Source organism: Oncorhynchus keta, unplaced genomic scaffold (genome assembly GCF_023373465.1).
Source record: "Oncorhynchus keta strain PuntledgeMale-10-30-2019 unplaced genomic scaffold, Oket_V2 Un_contig_1599_pilon_pilon, whole genome shotgun sequence".
NCBI lineage: Eukaryota > Metazoa > Chordata > Actinopteri > Salmoniformes > Salmonidae > Oncorhynchus > Oncorhynchus keta.
In genome coordinates this window covers 717,096-736,326 of record NW_026279648.1, presented here as the reverse complement: position 1 = coordinate 736,326, position 19,231 = coordinate 717,096, and the positions used below count along the sequence as shown (strand labels likewise).

At 46.6% G+C, this 19,231-nt stretch overlaps 1 protein-coding gene across 1 annotated transcript in view; it reads left to right on the top strand.

Annotated features, from left to right (window-relative positions):
• Positions 1–19,231, top strand: part of fam171a1 (family with sequence similarity 171 member A1) — a 50,127-nt gene that overhangs the window by 15,620 nt on the left and 15,276 nt on the right. Inside the window, exons 3-5 of the mRNA XM_052502703.1 lie at positions 3,133–3,225; positions 13,558–13,716; positions 16,765–16,941. Of these exons, the coding sequence (XP_052358663.1) occupies positions 3,133–3,225; positions 13,558–13,716; positions 16,765–16,941 (429 nt within the window). The remainder of the gene's footprint in view (positions 1–3,132; positions 3,226–13,557; positions 13,717–16,764; positions 16,942–19,231) is intronic.

Sequence of the window (19,231 nt, the reverse complement as noted above, 5' to 3'; positions counted from 1 at the left end):
GACGGAGAGAGGAAAGGGGAGGAGTGACGGAGAGAAGAAAGGAGGAGTGACGGAGAGAGGAAGGGAGGAGTGACGGAGAGAGGAAAGGAGGAGTGACGGAGAGAGGAAAGGAGGAGTGACGGAGAGAGGAAAGGAGGAGTGACGGAGAGAGGAAAGGAGGAGTGACGGAGAGAGGAAAGGAGGAGTGACGGAGAGAGGAAAGGAGGAGTGACGGAGAGAGGAAAGGAGGAGTGACGGAGAGAGGAGGAGGAGTGACGGAGAGAGGAAAGGAGGAGTGACGGAGAGAGGAGGAGGAGTGACTGAGAGAGGAAAGGAGGAGTGACGGAGAGAGGAAAGGAGTGACGGAGAGAGGATAGGAGGAGTGACGGAGAGAGGAAAGGAGGAGTGACGGAGAGAGGAAAGGGGAGGAGGACGAGAGAAGAAAGGAGGAGTGACGAGAGAAGAAAGGAGGAGGACGAGAGAAGAAAGGAGGAGTGACGGAGAGGGGAAAGGAGGAGTGACGGAGAGAGGAAAGGAGGAGTGACGGAGAGAGGAAAGGAGGAGTGACGGAGAGAGGAAAGGAGGAGTGACGGCGAGAGGAAAGGAGGAGTGACGGAGAGAGGAAAGGAGGAGTGACGGAGAGAGGAAAGGAGGAGTGACGGAGAGAGGAAAGGAGGAGTGACTGAGAGAGGAAAGGAGGAGTGACGGAGAGAGGAAAGGGGAGGAGTGACGAGAGAAGAAAGGAGGAGTGACGGAGAGAGGAAGGGAGGAGTGACGAGAGAAGAAAGGAGGAGTGACGGAGAGGGGAAAGGAGGAGTGACGGAGAGAGGAAAGGAGGAGTGACGGAGAGAGGAAAGGAGGAGTGACGGAGAGAGGAAAGGAGGAGTGACGGAGAGAGGAAAGGAGGAGTGACGGAGAGAGGAAAGGAGGAGTGACGGAGAGAGGAAAGGAGGAGTGACGGAGAGAGGAAAGGAGGAGTGACTGAGAGAGGAAAGGAGGAGTGACGGAGAGAGGAAAGGAGGAGTGACGGAGAGAGGAAAGGAGGAGGACGGAGAGAGGAGGAGGAGTGACTGAGAGAGGAAAGGAGGAGTGACGGAGAGAGGAAAGGAGGAGGACGGAGAGAGGAAAGGAGGAGGACGGAGAGAGGAAAGGAGGAGTGACGGAGAGAGGAAAGGAGGAGTGACGGAGAGAGGAAAGGAGGAGGAGGAGTGACGGAGAGAGGAAAGGAGGAGAGAGGAAAGGAGGAGACGGAGAGAGGAAAGGAGGAGTGACTGAGAGAGGAGGAGGAGTGACTGAGAGAGAGGAGGAGTGACAGAGAGAGGAAAGGAGGAGTGACAGAGAGAGGAAAGGAGGAGTGACGGAGAGAGGAAAGGAGGAGTTTTTATTCAGAGAGGAAAGGAGGAATGACGGAGAGAGGAAAGGTGGAGGATTTAGAGGGAGTTAATGGAGGAGGACGGAGAGAGGAAAGGAGGAGTCAGAGAGAGAAAGGAGGATTTAGACAGAGAGAGGAAAGGAGACCAAGGTCTCTTTAGAGACAGGAAAGGAGGACCACGGACAGAGAGAGGAAAGGAGTTAGATGAGAGAAAGGAGGAAAGAGGACAACTTTTGTCTCTGATTTTTATTCAGTCTTTATTTAGACAGGTAGTGAATGCTGAGACCAAGGTCTCTTTATTTAGACAGGTACTCAATGCTGAGACCACGGTGTCTTTATTTAGACAGGGAGTTAATGCTGAGACCAAGGTCTCTTTATTTAGACAGGGAGTCAATGCTGAGACCAAGGTCTCTTTATTTAGACAAGGAGTCAATGCTGAGACCAAGGTCTCTTTATTTATACAGGGACTCAATGCTGAGACCAAGGTCTCTTTATTTAGACAGGGACTCAATGCTGAGACCAGCGTCTCTTTATTTAGACAGGGAGTCAATGCTGAGACCAAGGTCTCTTTATTTAGACAGGGAGTCAATGCTGAGACCAGCGTCTCTTTATTTAGACAGGGAGTCAATGCTGAGACCAAGGTCTCTTTATTTAGACAGGTAGTCAATGCTGAGACCAAGGTCTCTTTATTTAGACAGGGAGTCAATGCTAAGACCAAGGTCTCTTTATTTAGACAGGTACTCAATGCTGAGACCACGGTGTCTTTATTTAGACAGGGAGTTAATGCTGAGACCAAGGTCTCTTTATTTAGACAGGGAGTCAATGCTGAGACCAAGGTCTCTTTATTTAGACAAGGAGTCAATGCTGAGACCAAGGTCTCTTTATTTAGACAGGGACTCAATGCTGAGACCAAGGTCTCTTTATATAGACAGGGAGTCAATGCTGAGACCAGCGTCTCTTTATTTAGACAGGGACTCAATGCTGAGACCAGCGTCTCTTTATTTAGACAGGGACTCAATGCTGAGACCAAGGTCTCTTTATTTAGACAGGTAGTCAATGCTGAGACCAAGGTCTCTTTATTTAGACAGGGAGTCAATGCTGAGACCAAGGTCTCTTTATATAGACAGGGAGTCAATGCTGAGACCAGCGTCTCTTTATTTAGACAGGGAGTCAATGCTGAGACCAAGGTCTCTTTATTTAGACAGGGAGTCAATGCTGAGACCAAGGTCTCTTTATTTAGACAGGGAGTCAATGCTGAGACCAAGGTCTCTTTATTTAGACAGAGAGTCAATGCTGAGACCAAGGTCTCTTTATTTAGACAGAGAGTCAATGCTGAGACCGAGGTCTCTTTATTTAGACAGGGAGTCAATGCTGAGACGAAGGTCTCTTTATTTAGACAGGGAGTCAATGCTGAGACCAAATTAAGGGCGCTATGAGAAACACCATCCAAGGCTTTAATAGTAGAGGCAGATCACAGAGAATGGAAAAGGGAAAGCTAGAGATTTAAACTAATCAAGTAAGATCTTCAAAAAAATGTTTTTCTACAAACCACAATGATAGAAAAAAAGAAACCACTAGGTTTAGAATGAAGTTTAGAGGAACACAAAATTCAAAAGTTGACCTTTTATTAGTGAGAATAAAAATGAGCCACAGGGTGGGTTATTGTGATGAATAAATGAGTGACTGTGGTGGGTCCCATGTGGCTCAGTTGGTAGAGCATGGTGCTTGCAACGCCAAGCGTCTGCTGAAATGTCAAAATGACTGAAATGTGTGTGTTCCAGTGTTTTCCTCTCTCAGTCTGGAGCTGCTACCAGAGAGAGCTGCCACTCTGATGGTGTATGAAGACCTGATACACATTAACTCTGGATCCCAAGGTGAGAGAGAGAGAGTACTTAGACACTGTCCCTGGCCCAGTGACCTCACACACATTAATAATGAAATATGTCCACCCCTTTAAAACATCTCTCTAATGAAAGACACACACACACACACACACACACACACACACACACACACACACACACACACACACACACACACACACACACACACACACACACACACACACACACACACACCATACGCACGCACGCACGCACACACAGGCAGCATGTGTCCTCTGTTCCTCTGTCAATCAGTCAGGAGCAATTACATTAGATAAGATTTAAATTAGATGTGATCTTATAACATGTATCTTTGTCTGCCGTGTGTCTGATCAGTGTGCTTGTTTTGCTATGTGTGTGTCTGTGTTCGTCTTCAATAAATACTATCTGCTCTTCTCCTGCTCTGCCATCCTCTCTGAGCGAGGTTCTGCTGCTGCTACTCCTTTAAATCTTGCTGACTGAGCTGTGTGTGTCCGTCCTCCAGGAGGGCAGGATAATTATGCTATGGTCTGGTGCATACAGTGGCCCCCATCCACACACAGTGTGTTATATCACGATATTTTGAACCTGGAAGCCCAGGGGAGCGAGAAACCTTGTCATGCAGCAGGAGGAGAGAGAATGAAAAGAGAAAGGGGAAGAGAGGGAGTGGGGGGGAAGAGAGGGAGTGGGGAGAAGGGGGTGGGGAAAAGGGGGAAGAGAGGGGTGGGGAAAAGGGGGAAGAGAGGGGTGGGGAGAAGGGGGAAGAGAGGGGTGGGGAAAAGGGGGAAGAGAGGGGGTGGGGAAAAGGGGGAAGAGAGGGGGTGGGGAAAAGGGGGAAGAGAGGGGTATGGAAAAGGGGGAAGAGAGGGGTGGGGGAAGAGAGGGGTATGGAAAAGGGGGAAGAGAGGGGTATGGAAAAGGGGGAAGAGAGGGGTGGGGAAAAGGGGGAAGAGAGGGGTATGGAAAAGGGGGAAGAGAGGGGTGGGGAAAAGGGGGAAGAGAGGGGTATGGAAAAGGGGGAAGAGAGGGGGTGGGGGGAAGAGAGGGGTATGGAAAAGGGGGAAGAGAGGGGGTGGGGGGAAGAGAGGGGTATGGAAAAGGGGGAAGAGAGGGGTGGGGAAAAGGGGGAAGAGAGGGGTATGGAAAAGGGGGAAGAGAGGGGGTGGGGAAAAGGGGGAAGAGAGGGGTATGGAAAAGGGGGAAGAGAGGGGGTGGGGGAAGAGAGGGGTATGGAAAAGGGGGAAGAGAGGGGGGGGGGGAAGAGAGGGGTATGGAAAAGGGGGAAGAGAGGGGTATGGAAAAGGGGGAAGAGAGGGGTGGGGAAAAGGGGGAAGAGAGGGGTATGGAAACGGGGGAAGAGAGGGGGTGGGGAAAAGGGGGAAGAGAGGGGTATGGAAAAGGGGGAAGAGAGGGGTGGGGGGAAGAGAGGGGTATGGAAAAGGGGGAAGAGAGGGGGTGGGGGGAAGAGAGGGGTATGGAAAAGGGGGAAGAGAGGGGGATGGAAAAGGGGGAAGAGAGGGGTATGGAAAAGGGGGAAGAGAGGGGTGGGGAAAAGGGGGAAGAGAGGGGTATGGAAAAGGGGGAAGAGAGGGGGTGGGGAGAAGGGGGAAGAGAGGGAGTGGGAAGAGAGGGGGTGAGGAGAAGAGGGAAGAGAGGGGGTGGGAAGAGGGGGTGAGGAGAAGAGGAAAAGGGGAGGTGAGGAGAAGAGGAAAAGGGGAGAGGCAGGGAAGAGAGGGGATGGAGAGAAGGGGGGAAGGGTGCAATGTTCATTATAGAGGGAAGAAAAGAGAGGGAACTCTTAGGATGGGTTGGCACAGGAACCCCCCCCCACACACAAACACACACACACACACATGCTCTGCTACATCTCACACTGTGTCCAAGCTGTTACCTGGAACTAACTCCTCTCCATTTTGTTACTCCAGTCCTGTTGATGTGATTATATCCCAGACCACCTCCAATACTGGACATTCAGTTCAATAACAGACCTCCTTCAAAACTGGACATTCAGATCAATAACAGACCTCCTTCAAAACTGGACATTCAGATCAATAACAGACCTCCTTCAAAACTGGACATTCAGATCAATAACAGACCTCCTTCAAAACTGGACATTCAGATCAATAACAGACCTCCTTCAAAACTGGACGTTCAGATCAATAACAGACCTCCTTCAAAACTGGACATTCAGATCAATAACAGACCTCCTTCAAAACTGGACATTCAGATCAATAACAGACCTCCTTCAAAACTGGACGTTCAGATCAATAACAGACCTCCTTCAAAACTGGACGTTCAGATCAATACCAGATCAGGTGCACTGAAGGCAGAGGATACACAGAGCTAGAGAAAACACACAGGCACGGCTGCAGCGGTGTCTCATTGCCCAGGAATGTACACTCATCACAGTGGAAACACTATGACATCATCGCGAAGCCCCACTATACAAACTTCTCTTTAACACACACGGTCTTGTTTAACTAACCTTGTGGGGACACAATTGATTCCCATTCTAAATCCTAATTTCCTTAACCCCTAACCATACCCCAACACCATCTCCTAACCCACAACCCCTTACCCCAATACTAACACTAATTCTAACCTTAATCTAAAGCCCCTAGAAATAGTATTTTTTTGTAGTTAAACATGTCCGCAAGCGTGTGCACACACACACAGTCTTGTTTAACTAACCTTGTGGGGACACACAATTGATTCCCATTCAAAATCCTGTTTTCACTAACCACAAAACCTAAACCTAACCTACAACCACTTACCCCAATTCTGACACTAATTCTAACCTTACCCTAAACCCCCTAGAAATACATTTTTCCGTTGGTCGATTAAACACACACACACACACACACACACACACACACACACACACACACACACACACACACACACACACACACACACACACACACACACACACACACACACACACACACACACAAGAGAGAGAGAGCAATGTGTTACTATACTTGTGAAGACTTTCGCACAGTAGCCCTGAGACCACGCAGCTCCCGCGGGACTGCCCTGTGTTTCTATCATTTTTGGGGGTTTGGTTATTGGCGGTAGCTGCACCTGATTCAGCTGCCCTGTGCGCCGGACAAGCCAACTGTTGCCAATTTGAAACATTTCATGTGTCTGAAGGTACAAACTCTTCCTTTCCGGCGGACCCGGAGAGCAAATCAAGTGCACTATAGGCCTCCCGCTGGCCAATGGGATGGCTCAGATGACAGTGTCTGCAGTACAAGAAAGCTACAGCAAAGATATCAGAACATTTAAAACCATGACTAGAGAGAGACTGTCAACGAATACAGCAAAGATATCAGAACATTTAAAACCATGACTAGAGAGAGACTGTCAACGAATACAGCAAAGATATCAGAACATTTAAAACCATGACTAGAGAGACTGTCAACGAATACAGCAAAGAGCTGATGTTTTTATGAGTGACTCCATGTTTAAGTTCTTACTCAGCCCTGTGTTGTATTCAACACTTTGTATTCAGCACTTTGTATTCAGCACTTTGTATTCAACACTTTGTATTCAACACTTTGTATTCAACACTTTGTATTCAACACTTTGTATTCAACACTTTGTATTCAGCACTTTGTATTCAGCACTTTGTATTCAGCACTTTGTATTCAGCACTTTGTATTCAACACTTTGTATTCAACACTTTGTATTCAACACTTTGTATTCAGCACTTTGTATTCAGCACTTTGTATTCAGCACTTTGTATTCAGCACTTTGTATTCAGCACTATGTATTCAACACTTTGTATTCAGCACTTTGTATTCAGCACTTTGTATTCAGCACTTTGTATTCAGCACTATGTATTCAACACTTTGTATTCAGCACTTTGTATTCAACACTTTGTATTCAACACTTTGTATTCAACACTTTGTATTCAGCACTTTGTATTCAGCACTTTGTATTCAGCACTTTGTATTCAGCACTTTGTATTCAACACTTTGTATTCAACACTTTGTATTCAGCACTTTGTATTCAACACTTTGTATTCAGCACTTTGTATTCAGCACTTTGTATTCAGCACTTTTTATTCAACACTTTGTATTCAGCACTTTGTATTCAGCACTTTGTATTCAGCACTTTGTATTCAACACTTTGTATTCAACACTTTGTATTCAACACTTTGTATTCAACACTTTGTATTCAACACTTTGTATTCAACACTTTGTATTCAGCACTTTGTATTCAGCACTTTGTATTCAGCACTTTGTATTCAACACTTTGTATTCAGCACTTTGTATTCAGCACTTTGTATTCAGCACTTTGTATTCAGCACTTTGTATTCAGCACTTTGTATTCAGCACTTTGTATTCAGCACTTTGTATTCAACACTTTGTATTCAGCACTTTGTATTCAACACTTTGTATTCAACACTTTGTATTCAACACTTTGTATTCAGCACTTTGTATTCAACACTTTGTATTCAACACTTTGTATTCAGCACTTTGTATTCAGCACTTTTTATTCAGCACTTTGTATTCAACACTTTGTATTCAGCACTTTGTATTCAGCACTTTGTATTCAACACTTTGTATTCAACACTTTGTATTCAACACTTTGTATTCAGCACTTTGTATTCAGCACTTTGTATTCAGCACTTTGTATTCAGCACTTTGTATTCAGCACTTTGTATTCAACACTTTGTATTCAACACTTTGTATTCAGCACTTTGTATTCAGCACTTTGTATTCAACACTTTGTATTCAACACTTTGTATTCAGCACTTTGTATTCAGCACTTTGTATTCAGCACTTTGTATTCAGCACTTTGTATTCAGCACTTTGTATTCAACACTTTGTATTCAACACTTTGTATTCAACACTTTGTATTCAGCACTTTGTATTCAGCACTTTGTATTCAGCACTTTTTATTCAGCACTTTGTATTCAGCACTTTTTATTCAGCACTTTGTATTCAACACTTTGTATTCAGCACTTTGTATTCAGCACTTTTTATTCAGCACTTTTTATTCAGCACTTTTTATTCAACACTTTGTATTCAACACTTTGTATTCAACACTTTGTATTCAACACTTTGTATTCAACACTTTGTATTCAACACTTTGTATTCAACACTTTTTATTCAACACTTTGTATTCAGCACTTTTTATTCAACACTTTGTATTCAGCACTTTGTATTCAGCACTTTGTATTCAGCACTTTGTATTCAGCACTTTGTATTCAGCACTTTGTATTCAGCACTTTGTATTCAACACTTTGTATTCAACACTTTGTATTCAACACTTTGTATTCAACACTTTGTATTCAACACTTTTATAAGCCATAAAATGCACTTTCTTCCTATTTCCACTCAACTCTGCAACAAGCAGTGCAGCAGTAATGAATGAATAGGAAAGTGTATCTACAGGCTTGTTGTTATTAGCGGCTTGGGTCTTTTTTAATATCAAAGAATATTTCACTCTCTCTGGTCATAGGAGTAACAACATGAATTTGTGCATGAGGTGGAAATAATGTGGTGCGACTTGAGTTTCCCCAACAGCTGGAAGAAGGTGTCCCTTTTTGGTCAGTTTCAGTGGAGGAACGCGAGAGCGGATGGGATGTTGAGAGGTGGCCCCTCAGTCTGCTGCTCTCTCCCTCCTCTGAGACTGACCCTCAGTCTGCTGCTCTCTCCCTCTGCTGAGACTGACCCTCAGTCTGCTGCTCTCTCCCTCCGCTGAGACTGACCCTCAGTCTGCTGCTCTCTCCCTCCGCTGAGACTGACCCTCAGTCTGCTGCTCTCTCCCTCCGCTGAGACTGACCCTCAGTCTGCTGCTCTCTCCCTCTGCTGAGACTGACCCTCAGTCTGCTGCTCTCTCCCTCCGCTGAGACTGACCATCAGTCTGCTGCTCTCTCCCTCCGCTGAGACTGACCCTCAGTCTGCTGCTCTCTCCCTCCGCTGAGACTGACCCTCAGTCTGCTGCTCTCTCCCTCTGCTGAGATTGACCCTCAATCTGCTGCCCTCTCCCTCTGCTGAGACTGACCCTCAGTCTGCTGCTCTCTCCCTCTGCTGAGACTGACCCTCAGTCTGCTGCTCTCTCCCTCTGCTGAGACTGACCCTCAGTCTGCTGCTCTCTCACTCCGCTGAGACTGACCCTCAGTCTGCTGCTCTCTCCCTCTGCTGAGACTGACCCTCAGTCTGCTGCTCTCTCCCTCCTCTGAGACTGACCATCAGTCTGCTGCTCTCTCCTCCGCTGAGACTGACCCTCAGTCTGCTGCTCTCTCCCTCCGCTGAGACTGACCCTCAGTCTGCTGCTCTCTCCCTCCGCTGAGACTGACCCTCAGTCTGCTGCTCTCTCCTCCGCTGAGACTGACCCTCAGTCTGCTGCTCTCTCCTCCGCTGAGACTGACCCTCAGTCTGCTGCTCTCTCCCTCCGCTGAGACTGACCCTCAGTCTGCTGCTCTCTCCCTCCGCTGAGACTGACCATCAGTCTGCTGCTCTCTCCTCCGCTGAGACTGACCCTCAGTCTGCTGCTCTCTCCCTCCGCTGAGACTGACCATCAGTCTGCTGCTCTCTCCCTCTGCTGAGACTGACCATCAGTCTGCTGCTCTCTCTCTCCGCTGAGACTGACCCTCAGTCTGCTGCTCTCTCCCTCTGCTGAGACTGACCCTCAGTCTGCTGCTCTCTCCCTCCGCTGAGACTGACCCTCAGCCTGCTGCTCTCTCCCTCCGCTGAGACTGACCCTCAGTCTGCTGCTCTCTCCCTCCGCTGAGACTGACCCTCAGTCTGCTGCTCTCTCCCTCTGCTGAGACTGACCCTCAGCCTGCTGCTCTCTCCCTCTGCTGAGACTGACCCTCAGTCTGCTGCTCTCTCCCTCTGCTGAGACTGACCCTCAGTCTGCTGCTCTCTCCCTCCGCTGAGACTGACCCTCAGTCTGCTGCTCTCTCCCTCCGCTGAGACTGACCATCAGTCTGCTGCTCTCTCCCTCTGCTGAGACTGACCATCAGTCTGCTGCTCTCTCCCTCCGCTGAGACTGACCATCAGTCTGCTGCTCTCTCCCTCCGCTGAGACTGACCCTCAGTCTGCTGCTCTCTCCCTCTGCTGAGACTGACCCTCAGTCTGCTGCTCTCTCCCTCTGCTGAGACTGACCCTCAGTCTGCTGCTCTCTCCCTCCGCTGAGACTGACCCTCAGTCTGCTGCTCTCTCCCTCTGCTGAGACTGACCCTCAGTCTGCTGCTCTCTCCCTCCGCTGAGACTGACCCTCAGTCTGCTGCTCTCTCCCTCCGCTGAGACTGACCCTCAGATCAGCCCAGTAAAATAAAAATAAAAAGCAAATTATTTAAATGTCTGCTCACTCAGCTGTGCCTCACAAGTAATACAACAGATCTATTACCGGTGTGATCATATAGCCCCAAATGTTTTAATATAAAAACTTTTTTTATGTCCCAAACTACAATGCATTGGCAGGGCAATTCAAGCAAAACCAGTATGCGGTGATAATGTATTGGGCCTGTAGCTTACTGCACAAACCTCATTGTTACAGTACTGTTTTTAATTGGTTGTTTCATAGAAAAAAAGTTTAGCCTATTTTTTTTAAGCGGTAGATCTTGGCTTGCATTTGGACTCAAAGGGATCTTGACTCAGAAAAGGTTGGTGGCCACTGTTCTAGAGTTTTCCTTGTTAACACTATCACAGTTTCCCTTTACTATGGCAATTTTGATCGAATCAAGGCAATATTTGCCACTTTCAGTGCAACATACTGAAACCAAATTTGGTTGTAGGCAGCATGAGCGGTTGTGAGTAGATGCGCTTGTTTTGAGATCAAAGCGAGAGCTGCATGTAACCACGTGTGCACATTTTGTTCATATCCTTTGCTAGTTCCATTCTTTTACTTTTGAGATTTGTGTGTATTGTGAAGTGTTAGATGCTACTGCATTATTGGAGCTAGGAACACAAGCATTTCGCTACACCTGCAATAACATCTGCTAAACATGTGTATGTGACCAATAAAATGTGATTTGATTTTAGTTAGTGAGCTATTAGCCCAGTTATAGATAGTTTGTAGTCGGCCTAAACATACTTCAGCCTAAACATCAGCGCCACAGATAACTTCCACAAAGCTGTGAACGATCTGAGAGACAAGAAGGGCCTTCTGTCATCAAAAGGAACATACAATTAGACATACCATTAGGATCTGGATACAAATACTGGAATCAGTTATAGAATCCATTGAATCCAAACATTCACAAAATGGGACAAACACCAAATTGAGACTCTGCACGCAGAATTCTGTAAAAATATCCTCCATGTACAACGTAGAACACCAAATAATGCAGAGCAGAATAAGGACAATACCCACTAATTATTAAGATCCAGAAAAGAGCCGTTAAATTCTACAACCACCTAAAAGGAAGCGATTCGCAAAGCCTCCATAACAAAGCCATCACCTACAGAGAGATGAACCTGGAGAAGAGTCCCCTAAGCAAGCTGGTCCTGCCTGGAGAAGAGTCCCCTAAGCAAGCTGGTCCTGGGGCACTGTTCACAAACACACCCCACAGAGCCCCAGGACAGCAGCACAATTAGACACCACCAAATCATGAGAAAACAAACAGAGAATTACTTGACATATTGGAAAGATTTAACAAAAAAACAGAGCAAACTAGAATGCTATTTGGTTCTTAACAGAAAGCACACAGTGGCAGAATACCTGACTACTGTGACTGACCCAAACTTAAGCACAGCTTTGACTATGTACAGACTCAGTGAGCATAGCCTTGCTATTGAGAAAGGCAGACCTGGCTCTGAAGAGAAGACCTGCTATATGCACACTGCCCACAAAATGAGGTGGCAACTGAGCTGCACTTCCTAACCTCCTGCCAAATGCATGACCATATTAGAGAGACATATTTCCCTCGGATTACACAGACCTACAAGGAATTTGAAAACAAACCCAATTTTGATAAACTTCCTTATCTATTGGGTGAAATACCACAGTGTACAATCACAGCATCAAGATGTGACCTGTTGCCACAAGAAAAAGGCAACCAGCGAAGAACAAACACCATTGTAAATACAACCCATATTTATTTATTTTCCCTTTTGTACTTTAACTATTTGCACATAATGAACTTTTGTGTAATGTTTACTGTTCATTTTTGTGTTGTTTTATTTGACTTTTGTTTATCTATTCCACTTGCTTTAGCAATGTGAACATGTTTCCCATGCCAATACACCCCTTAGAGAGAGGCAGTGAGACAGAGGAAGAAAGCGGGAGGCAGTGAGAGAGAAAGAGGAAGAGGGAGGCAGTGAGACAGAGGAAGAAAGCGGGAGGCAGTGAGAGAGAAAGAGGGAGAGAGAGGAAGAGGGAGGCAGTGAGACAGAGGAAGAAAGCGGGAGGCAGTGAGAGAGAAAGAGGGAGAGAGAGGAAGAGGGAGGCAGTGAGACAGAGGAAGAAAGCGGGAGGCAGTGAGAGAGAAAGAGGGAGAGAGAGGAAGAGGGAGGCAGTGAGACAGAGGAAGAAAGCGGGAGGCAGTGAGAGAGAAAGAGGGAGAGAGAGGAAGAGGGAGGCAGTGAGACAGAGGAAGAAAGCGGGAGGCAGTGAGAGAGAAAGAGGGAGAGAGAGGAAGAGGGAGGCAGTGAGACAGAGGAAGAAAGCGGGAGGCAGTGAGAGAAAGAGGGAGAGAGAGAGAGGAAGGGTGGCAGAGGGAGATGGAAGGAGGCAGTGAGAGAGAAAGAGGGAAAGAGGAAGAGGGAGGCAGTGAGAGAGAGGAAGAAAGCAGGAGGCAGTGAGTGAGAGAGAGAGGGAGAGAGAGAGGAAGAGGGAGGCAGTGAGAGAGAAAGAGGGAGAGAGAGAAGAAGAGGGAGGCAGTGAGAGAGGGGAAGAAAGCAGGAGGCAGTGAGAGAGAAAGAGGGAGAGAGAGAGAGAGGAAGAGGGAGGCAGTGAGAGAGAGGAAGAAAGCAGGAGGCAGAGAGAGAGAGAGAGGAAGAGGGAGGCAGTGAGAGAGAGGAAGAAAGCAGGAGGCAGTGAGAGAGAAAGAGGGAGAGAGAGAAGAAGAGGGAGGCAGTGAGAGAGGGGAAGAAAGCAGGAGGCAGTGAGAGAGAAAGAGGGAGAGAGAGAGGAAGGGTGACAGAGGGAGATGGAAGGAACTGATTGAGTAAAAGAGAAAAACCATTAGAAAGTTGAGATGTAATATGGAGGAGTAAAAACAGTGATAAGAGAGGAGAGAAGGCCAGCGTCCATATGGCGTTCATCACACATCTTCCAGACATTCATCTGACGAGCTACAAGGATTACATGGGAGATGGACACTAAGGAACACTGGATCTAAGTGTGTGAGTGGTTCCTGACCCCCCCCTCTTTCCTCCTCAGGATCGAGGGGTCAGTCCTGGGTTCAGTTCCAGCGTCGAGCCCTGAGCCTCCCTCCCAACTCGTCCTACAGCAATCTCACTGCCCTGCTGACTGTGGCCAACAACCCCAGCCACATCCAGCACTTCCCCTACCTACAGGGCCTGGGGGGCAACGGAACAGGTACCTCCACTGGGACTGGGACAGACTGGGACCAGACTTAGGTGGAATACACTCTTGGTACCATTCCATTGGTGCCGTTGTATCCAACAAACTAAATAAATTCTTTGAAAGTATTTGACATGGATGAGGGGTGGATGGGGTGAAGGGAGGAGGGGGATGAAGGGTGGGAGGGATGGAAGAGATGAAGGGTGGGTGGGTGGGGGATGAGGGGTGGGTAAGATAGAAGACATGTGGGGCTGGTGGGGAGTGTGTGGTGAAGGGATGGATGAGGGGTAAGTGGGTGGGTGGGTGGGGTGAAGGCAGGGGTAAGGTAGGGGTGTGGTGGAGGGGGGTTGAGTGGGGTGAAGGCAGGGAGGGTTGAGGAGATTAGGGGTGAGGGTAGGGGTGTGTGTGGTGAAGTGAGGGGTGGATGTGAATAAGGTAGGGTTGAGGAGATTAGGGGTGAAGGTAGGGGTGAGGTACAGCTCTATGTAAGAGGCTCCATCAAAGATACACTACCCAGAAGAGCCCCCTTTAACACGATATACAGTGCCTTGCGAAAGTATTCGGCCCCCTTGAACATTGCGACCTTTTGCCACATTTCAGGCTTCAAACATAAAGATCTAAAACTGTATTTTTTTGTGACGAATCAACAACAAGTGGGACACAATCATGAAGTGGAACGACATTTATTGGATATTTCAAACTTTTTTAACAAATCAAAAACTGAAAAATTGGGCGTGCAAAATTATTCAGCCCCTTTACTTTCAGTGCAGCAAACTCTCCAGAAGTTCAGTGAGGATCTCTGAATGATCCAATGTTGACCTAAATGACTAATGATGATAAATACAATGTGTGTAATCAAGTCTCCGTATAAATGCACCTGCACTGTGATAGTCTCAGAGGTCCGTTAAAAGCGCAGAGAGCATCATGAAGAACAAGGAACACACCGGGCATGTCCGAGATACTGTTGTGAAGAAGTTTAAAGCCGGATTTGGATACAAAAAGATTTCCCAAGCTTTAAACATCCCAAGGAGCACTGTGCAAGCGATAATATTGAAATGGAAGGAGTATCAGACCACTGCAAATCTACCAAGACCTGGCCGTCCCTCTAAACTTTCAGCTCATACAAGGAGAAGACTGATCAGAGATGCAGCCAAGAGGCCCATGATCACTCTGGATGAACTGCAGAGATCTACAGCTGAGGTGGGAGACTCTGTCCATAGGACAACAATCAGTCGTATATTGCACAAATCTGGCCTTTATGGAAGAGTGGCAAGAAGAAAACCATTTCTTAAAGATATCCATAAAAAGTGTAATTTAAAGTTTGCCACAAGCCACCTGGGAGACACACCAAACATGTGGAAGAAGGTGCTCTGGTCAGATGAAACCAAAATTGAACTTTTTGGCAACAATGCAAAACGTTATGTTTGGCATAAAAGCAACACAGCTCATCACCCTGAACACACCATCCCCACTGTCAAACATGGTGGTGGCAGCATCATGGTTTGGGCCTGCTTTTCTTCAGCAGGGACAGGGAAGATGGTTAAAATTGATGGGAAGATGGATGGAGCCAAATACAGGACCATTCTGGAAGAAAACCTGATGGAGTCTGCAAAAGACCTGAGACTGGGACGGAGATTTGTCTTCCAACAAGACAATGATCCGAAAACATAAAGCAAAATCTACAATGGTATGGTTCAAAAATAAACATATCCAGGTGTTAGAATGGCCAAGTCAAAGTCCAGACCTGAATCCAATCGAGAATCTTTGGAAAGAACTGAAAACTGCTGTTCACAAATGCTCTCCATCCAACCTCACTGAGCTCGAGCTGTTTCGCAAGGAGGAATGGGAAAAAAATTCAGTCTCTCGATGTGCAAAACTGATAGAGACATACCCCAAGCGATTACAGCTGTAATCACAGCAAAAGGTGGCTCTACAAAGTATTAACTTAAGGGGGCTGAATAATTTTGCACGCCCAATTTTTCAGTTTTTGATTTGTTAAAAAAGTTTGAAATATCCAATAAATGTCGTTCCACTTCATGATTCTGTCCCACTTGTTGTTGATTCTTCACAAAAAAATACAGTTTTATATCTTTATGTTTGAAGCCTGAAATGTGGCAAAAGGTCGCAAAGTTCAAGGGGGCCGAATACTTTCGCAAGGCACTGTAACCCCTGTGCTCTCAAACAACCTATGTGTGTGTGTCCATTTTACATTTGTATCATTTAGCAGACACTCTCCTCTCCCTTTCTCTCTCCCTGCTTCTTCTCCTCTACTTCTAATCTCCTCCTCTCACTAAACTTCTCCTCCCTCTCCCTCTCACTACTCTCATCCCTCTCTCACTGCTCCTCTCCTCCCTCTCTCTCACTACACCTCTCCTCTCTCCCTCTCTCTCACTACACCTCTCCTCTCTCCCTCCCTCTCACTACACCTCTCCTCTCTCCCTCCCTCTCACTACACCTCTCCTCTCTCTCCCTCCCTCTCACTGCACCTCTCCCTCTCTCACTACACTTCTCTCTCTCCCTCCCTCTCACTACACCTCTCTCTCTCTCCCTCTCACTACATCTCTCCTCTCTCCCTCTCACTACACCTCTCTCTCTCCCTCTCACTACACCTCTCTCTCTCTCCCTCTCACTACACCTCTCCTCTCTCCCTCTCACTACACCTCTCCTCTCTCCCTCCCTCTCACTACACCTCTCCTCTCTCTCTCTCTCCCTCCACTACACCTCTCCTTTCTCTCTCTCACTACACCTCTCCTCTCTCCCTCTCACTACACCTCTCCTCTCTCCCTCCCTCTCACTACACCTCTCCTCTCTCTCTCTCCCTCCACTACACCTCTCTCTCTCCCTCCACTACACCTCTCTCTCTCCCTCTCACTACACCTCTCTCTCTCTCCCTCTCACTACACCTCTCCTTTCTCCCTCTCACTACACCTCTCCTCTCCCTCTCACTACACTTCTCCTCTCCCTCTCACTACACCTCTCCTCTCTCCCTCTCACTACACCTCTCCTCCGTCTCTTCGACCCTCACTACTCCTCTCTTTTGGCTCTCCTCTTCTCCTCTAACAGGAAGTGAGCGTAGGTTTGAGCTGACTCCAGTGGCGGCCATCTCTGTCCACCTATTGGCCAGCGAGGGGGTGGAGCTCCAGGTGAATGGCCCAATCAGCATCTCCATCTCTCTACCGGCCAATAGCGGCCTGAAGGAGAACCAACACATCCCAGCCTGGAGGTTCGACCCCAGTCTAGGTGAGTACATACACACACACACACACAGCTTTTCAGTTTTTCTGAGCAGGGAGCAGATTTCCTGTGTTTGGGTCCAGAATTCCTCCCCTCGGAACCTCTAATCAGTAGGGTAAGGTACGTGTTGTGTGTCTACCCTTCTGCATCCTTCATCCGTGGGATCTATGTTTCCTGAAAGGTAATGGGATGTGTGTATCTCAGTCAGGCTGGGAAATGCATCACTACATACTTTTTTAAAAAGGAACTGGGGGGAAAAACCGTACCAGAGTGCAACGCACACACACACACACACACACACACACACACACACACACACACACACACACACACACACACACACACACACACACACACACACACACACACACACACACACTGTACAGTGAGACGGGAGATTACAGTGGGGCAGAGTTATGAATGGAATAATTGAGAACTTTCTAAAAGATTATCTGTCATATTATTGGACGTAACGCACCGTATTAAAACACACATCAAAACACAATACTTCTTGTTCCTGATTACATCCACATCACAAGATTGGTTAGAAAATGTAGCCTAACCTGTTTGAAAATCCCTCCCTCCCCAGATCAGTAGAAGTGTAGTCAGCCGTAGATCATTGACTCAGACAGCAGTGGAGTGATTTAGGAGGGTAGCCAGAGTAGTGCTTGAACCAGCTGAGGTACACTACCAAGGACGTCCTGTGATATGAAGGTCCAGTGGTGACTTACTGTTGTTGAAGGAGACCATTCATTAGGACGGGGGCTACAGGAGCACACACACACACACGCACACAATGACACACACACACATAGGTGTAAACATTCACACACAGTACTGTACCGAGCCCAGCACAGCCATGTTCTCATGAGGAGTCAACTCTCACTGGGTGACCCTTTACATGATTGCCATTGAAAGCCACTGTTCCCAGGATGCCTTATAGCCAGAGGGTATGTAGCCTTGTGTCAATACACGCACGCTGTATGGTTAATATTTCCCAGAAACACCCACCTCTGGTCCTCTGTGTTTTAGTCCACCGTTTCCCTAGCAACCCCCAAATAACAAACCTAACAGACCCGGGGCTTTAATTTAGTTTCTCCAGTGACCAGTTAGAGAGTGTGTGTAAGTGTGTGAGAGAGAGAGTTTGAGATTTCACCAGAAATATTTCTCACACAGACACACAGAATCTTGAGCACACAGACACACAACACAGATGCTTGAGCACACACACACACACACACCAATTCTCACACAGACACACAGATGCTTGAGCATACAGACCCACACAAACTCTCACACACAGACACAGACGCTTGAGCAAAAGACACACACAGACTTGGTGAAACCTGTTCTGCTAGTTTAACTGACAGCATGTATTTTGTTCTGTGATGTTGTGGAGTACTGAGCTGAATGATGTCACATACTGTTAGAAAGGAGCTGGTTTACCTCTGTGTGTTTATGATGTAAATACCATCCAGACTCAATACATTACAGAGAGGAGTTAATGATGTCAATACATTACAGAGAGGAGTTAATGATGTAATTACCATCCAGACTCAATACATTACAGAGAGGAGTTAATGATGTCAATACATTACAGAGAGGAGTTAATGATGTAATTACCATCCAGACTCAATACATTACAGAGAGGAGTTAATGATGCCAATACATTACAGAGAGGAGTTAATGATGTCAATACATTACAGAGAGAAGTTAATGATGTAATTACCATCCAGACTCAATACATTACAGAGAGGAGTTAATGATGCCAATACATTACAGAGAGGAGTTAATGATGTCAATACATTACAGAGAGGAGTTAATGATGTAATTACCATCCAGACTCAATACATTACAGAGAGGAGTTAATGATGTCAATACATTACAGAGAGGAGTTAATGATGTCAATACATTACAGAGAAGAGTTAATGATGCCAATACATTACAGGGAGGAGTTAATGATGTAATTACCATCCAGACTCAATACATTACAGAGAGGAGTTAATGATGTCATTACATTACAGAGAGGAGTTAATGATGCCAATACATTACAGAGAGGAGTTAATGATGTCAATACATTACAGAGAGGAGTTAATGATGCCAATACATTACAGAGGGGAGTTAATGATGTCAATACATTACAGAGAAGAGTTAATGATGTAATTACCATCCAGACTCAATACATTACAGAGAGGAGCTAATGATGTCAATACATTACAGAGAAGAGTTAATGATGTAATTACCATCCAGACTCAATACATTACAGAGAGGAGTTAATGATGTCAATACATTACAG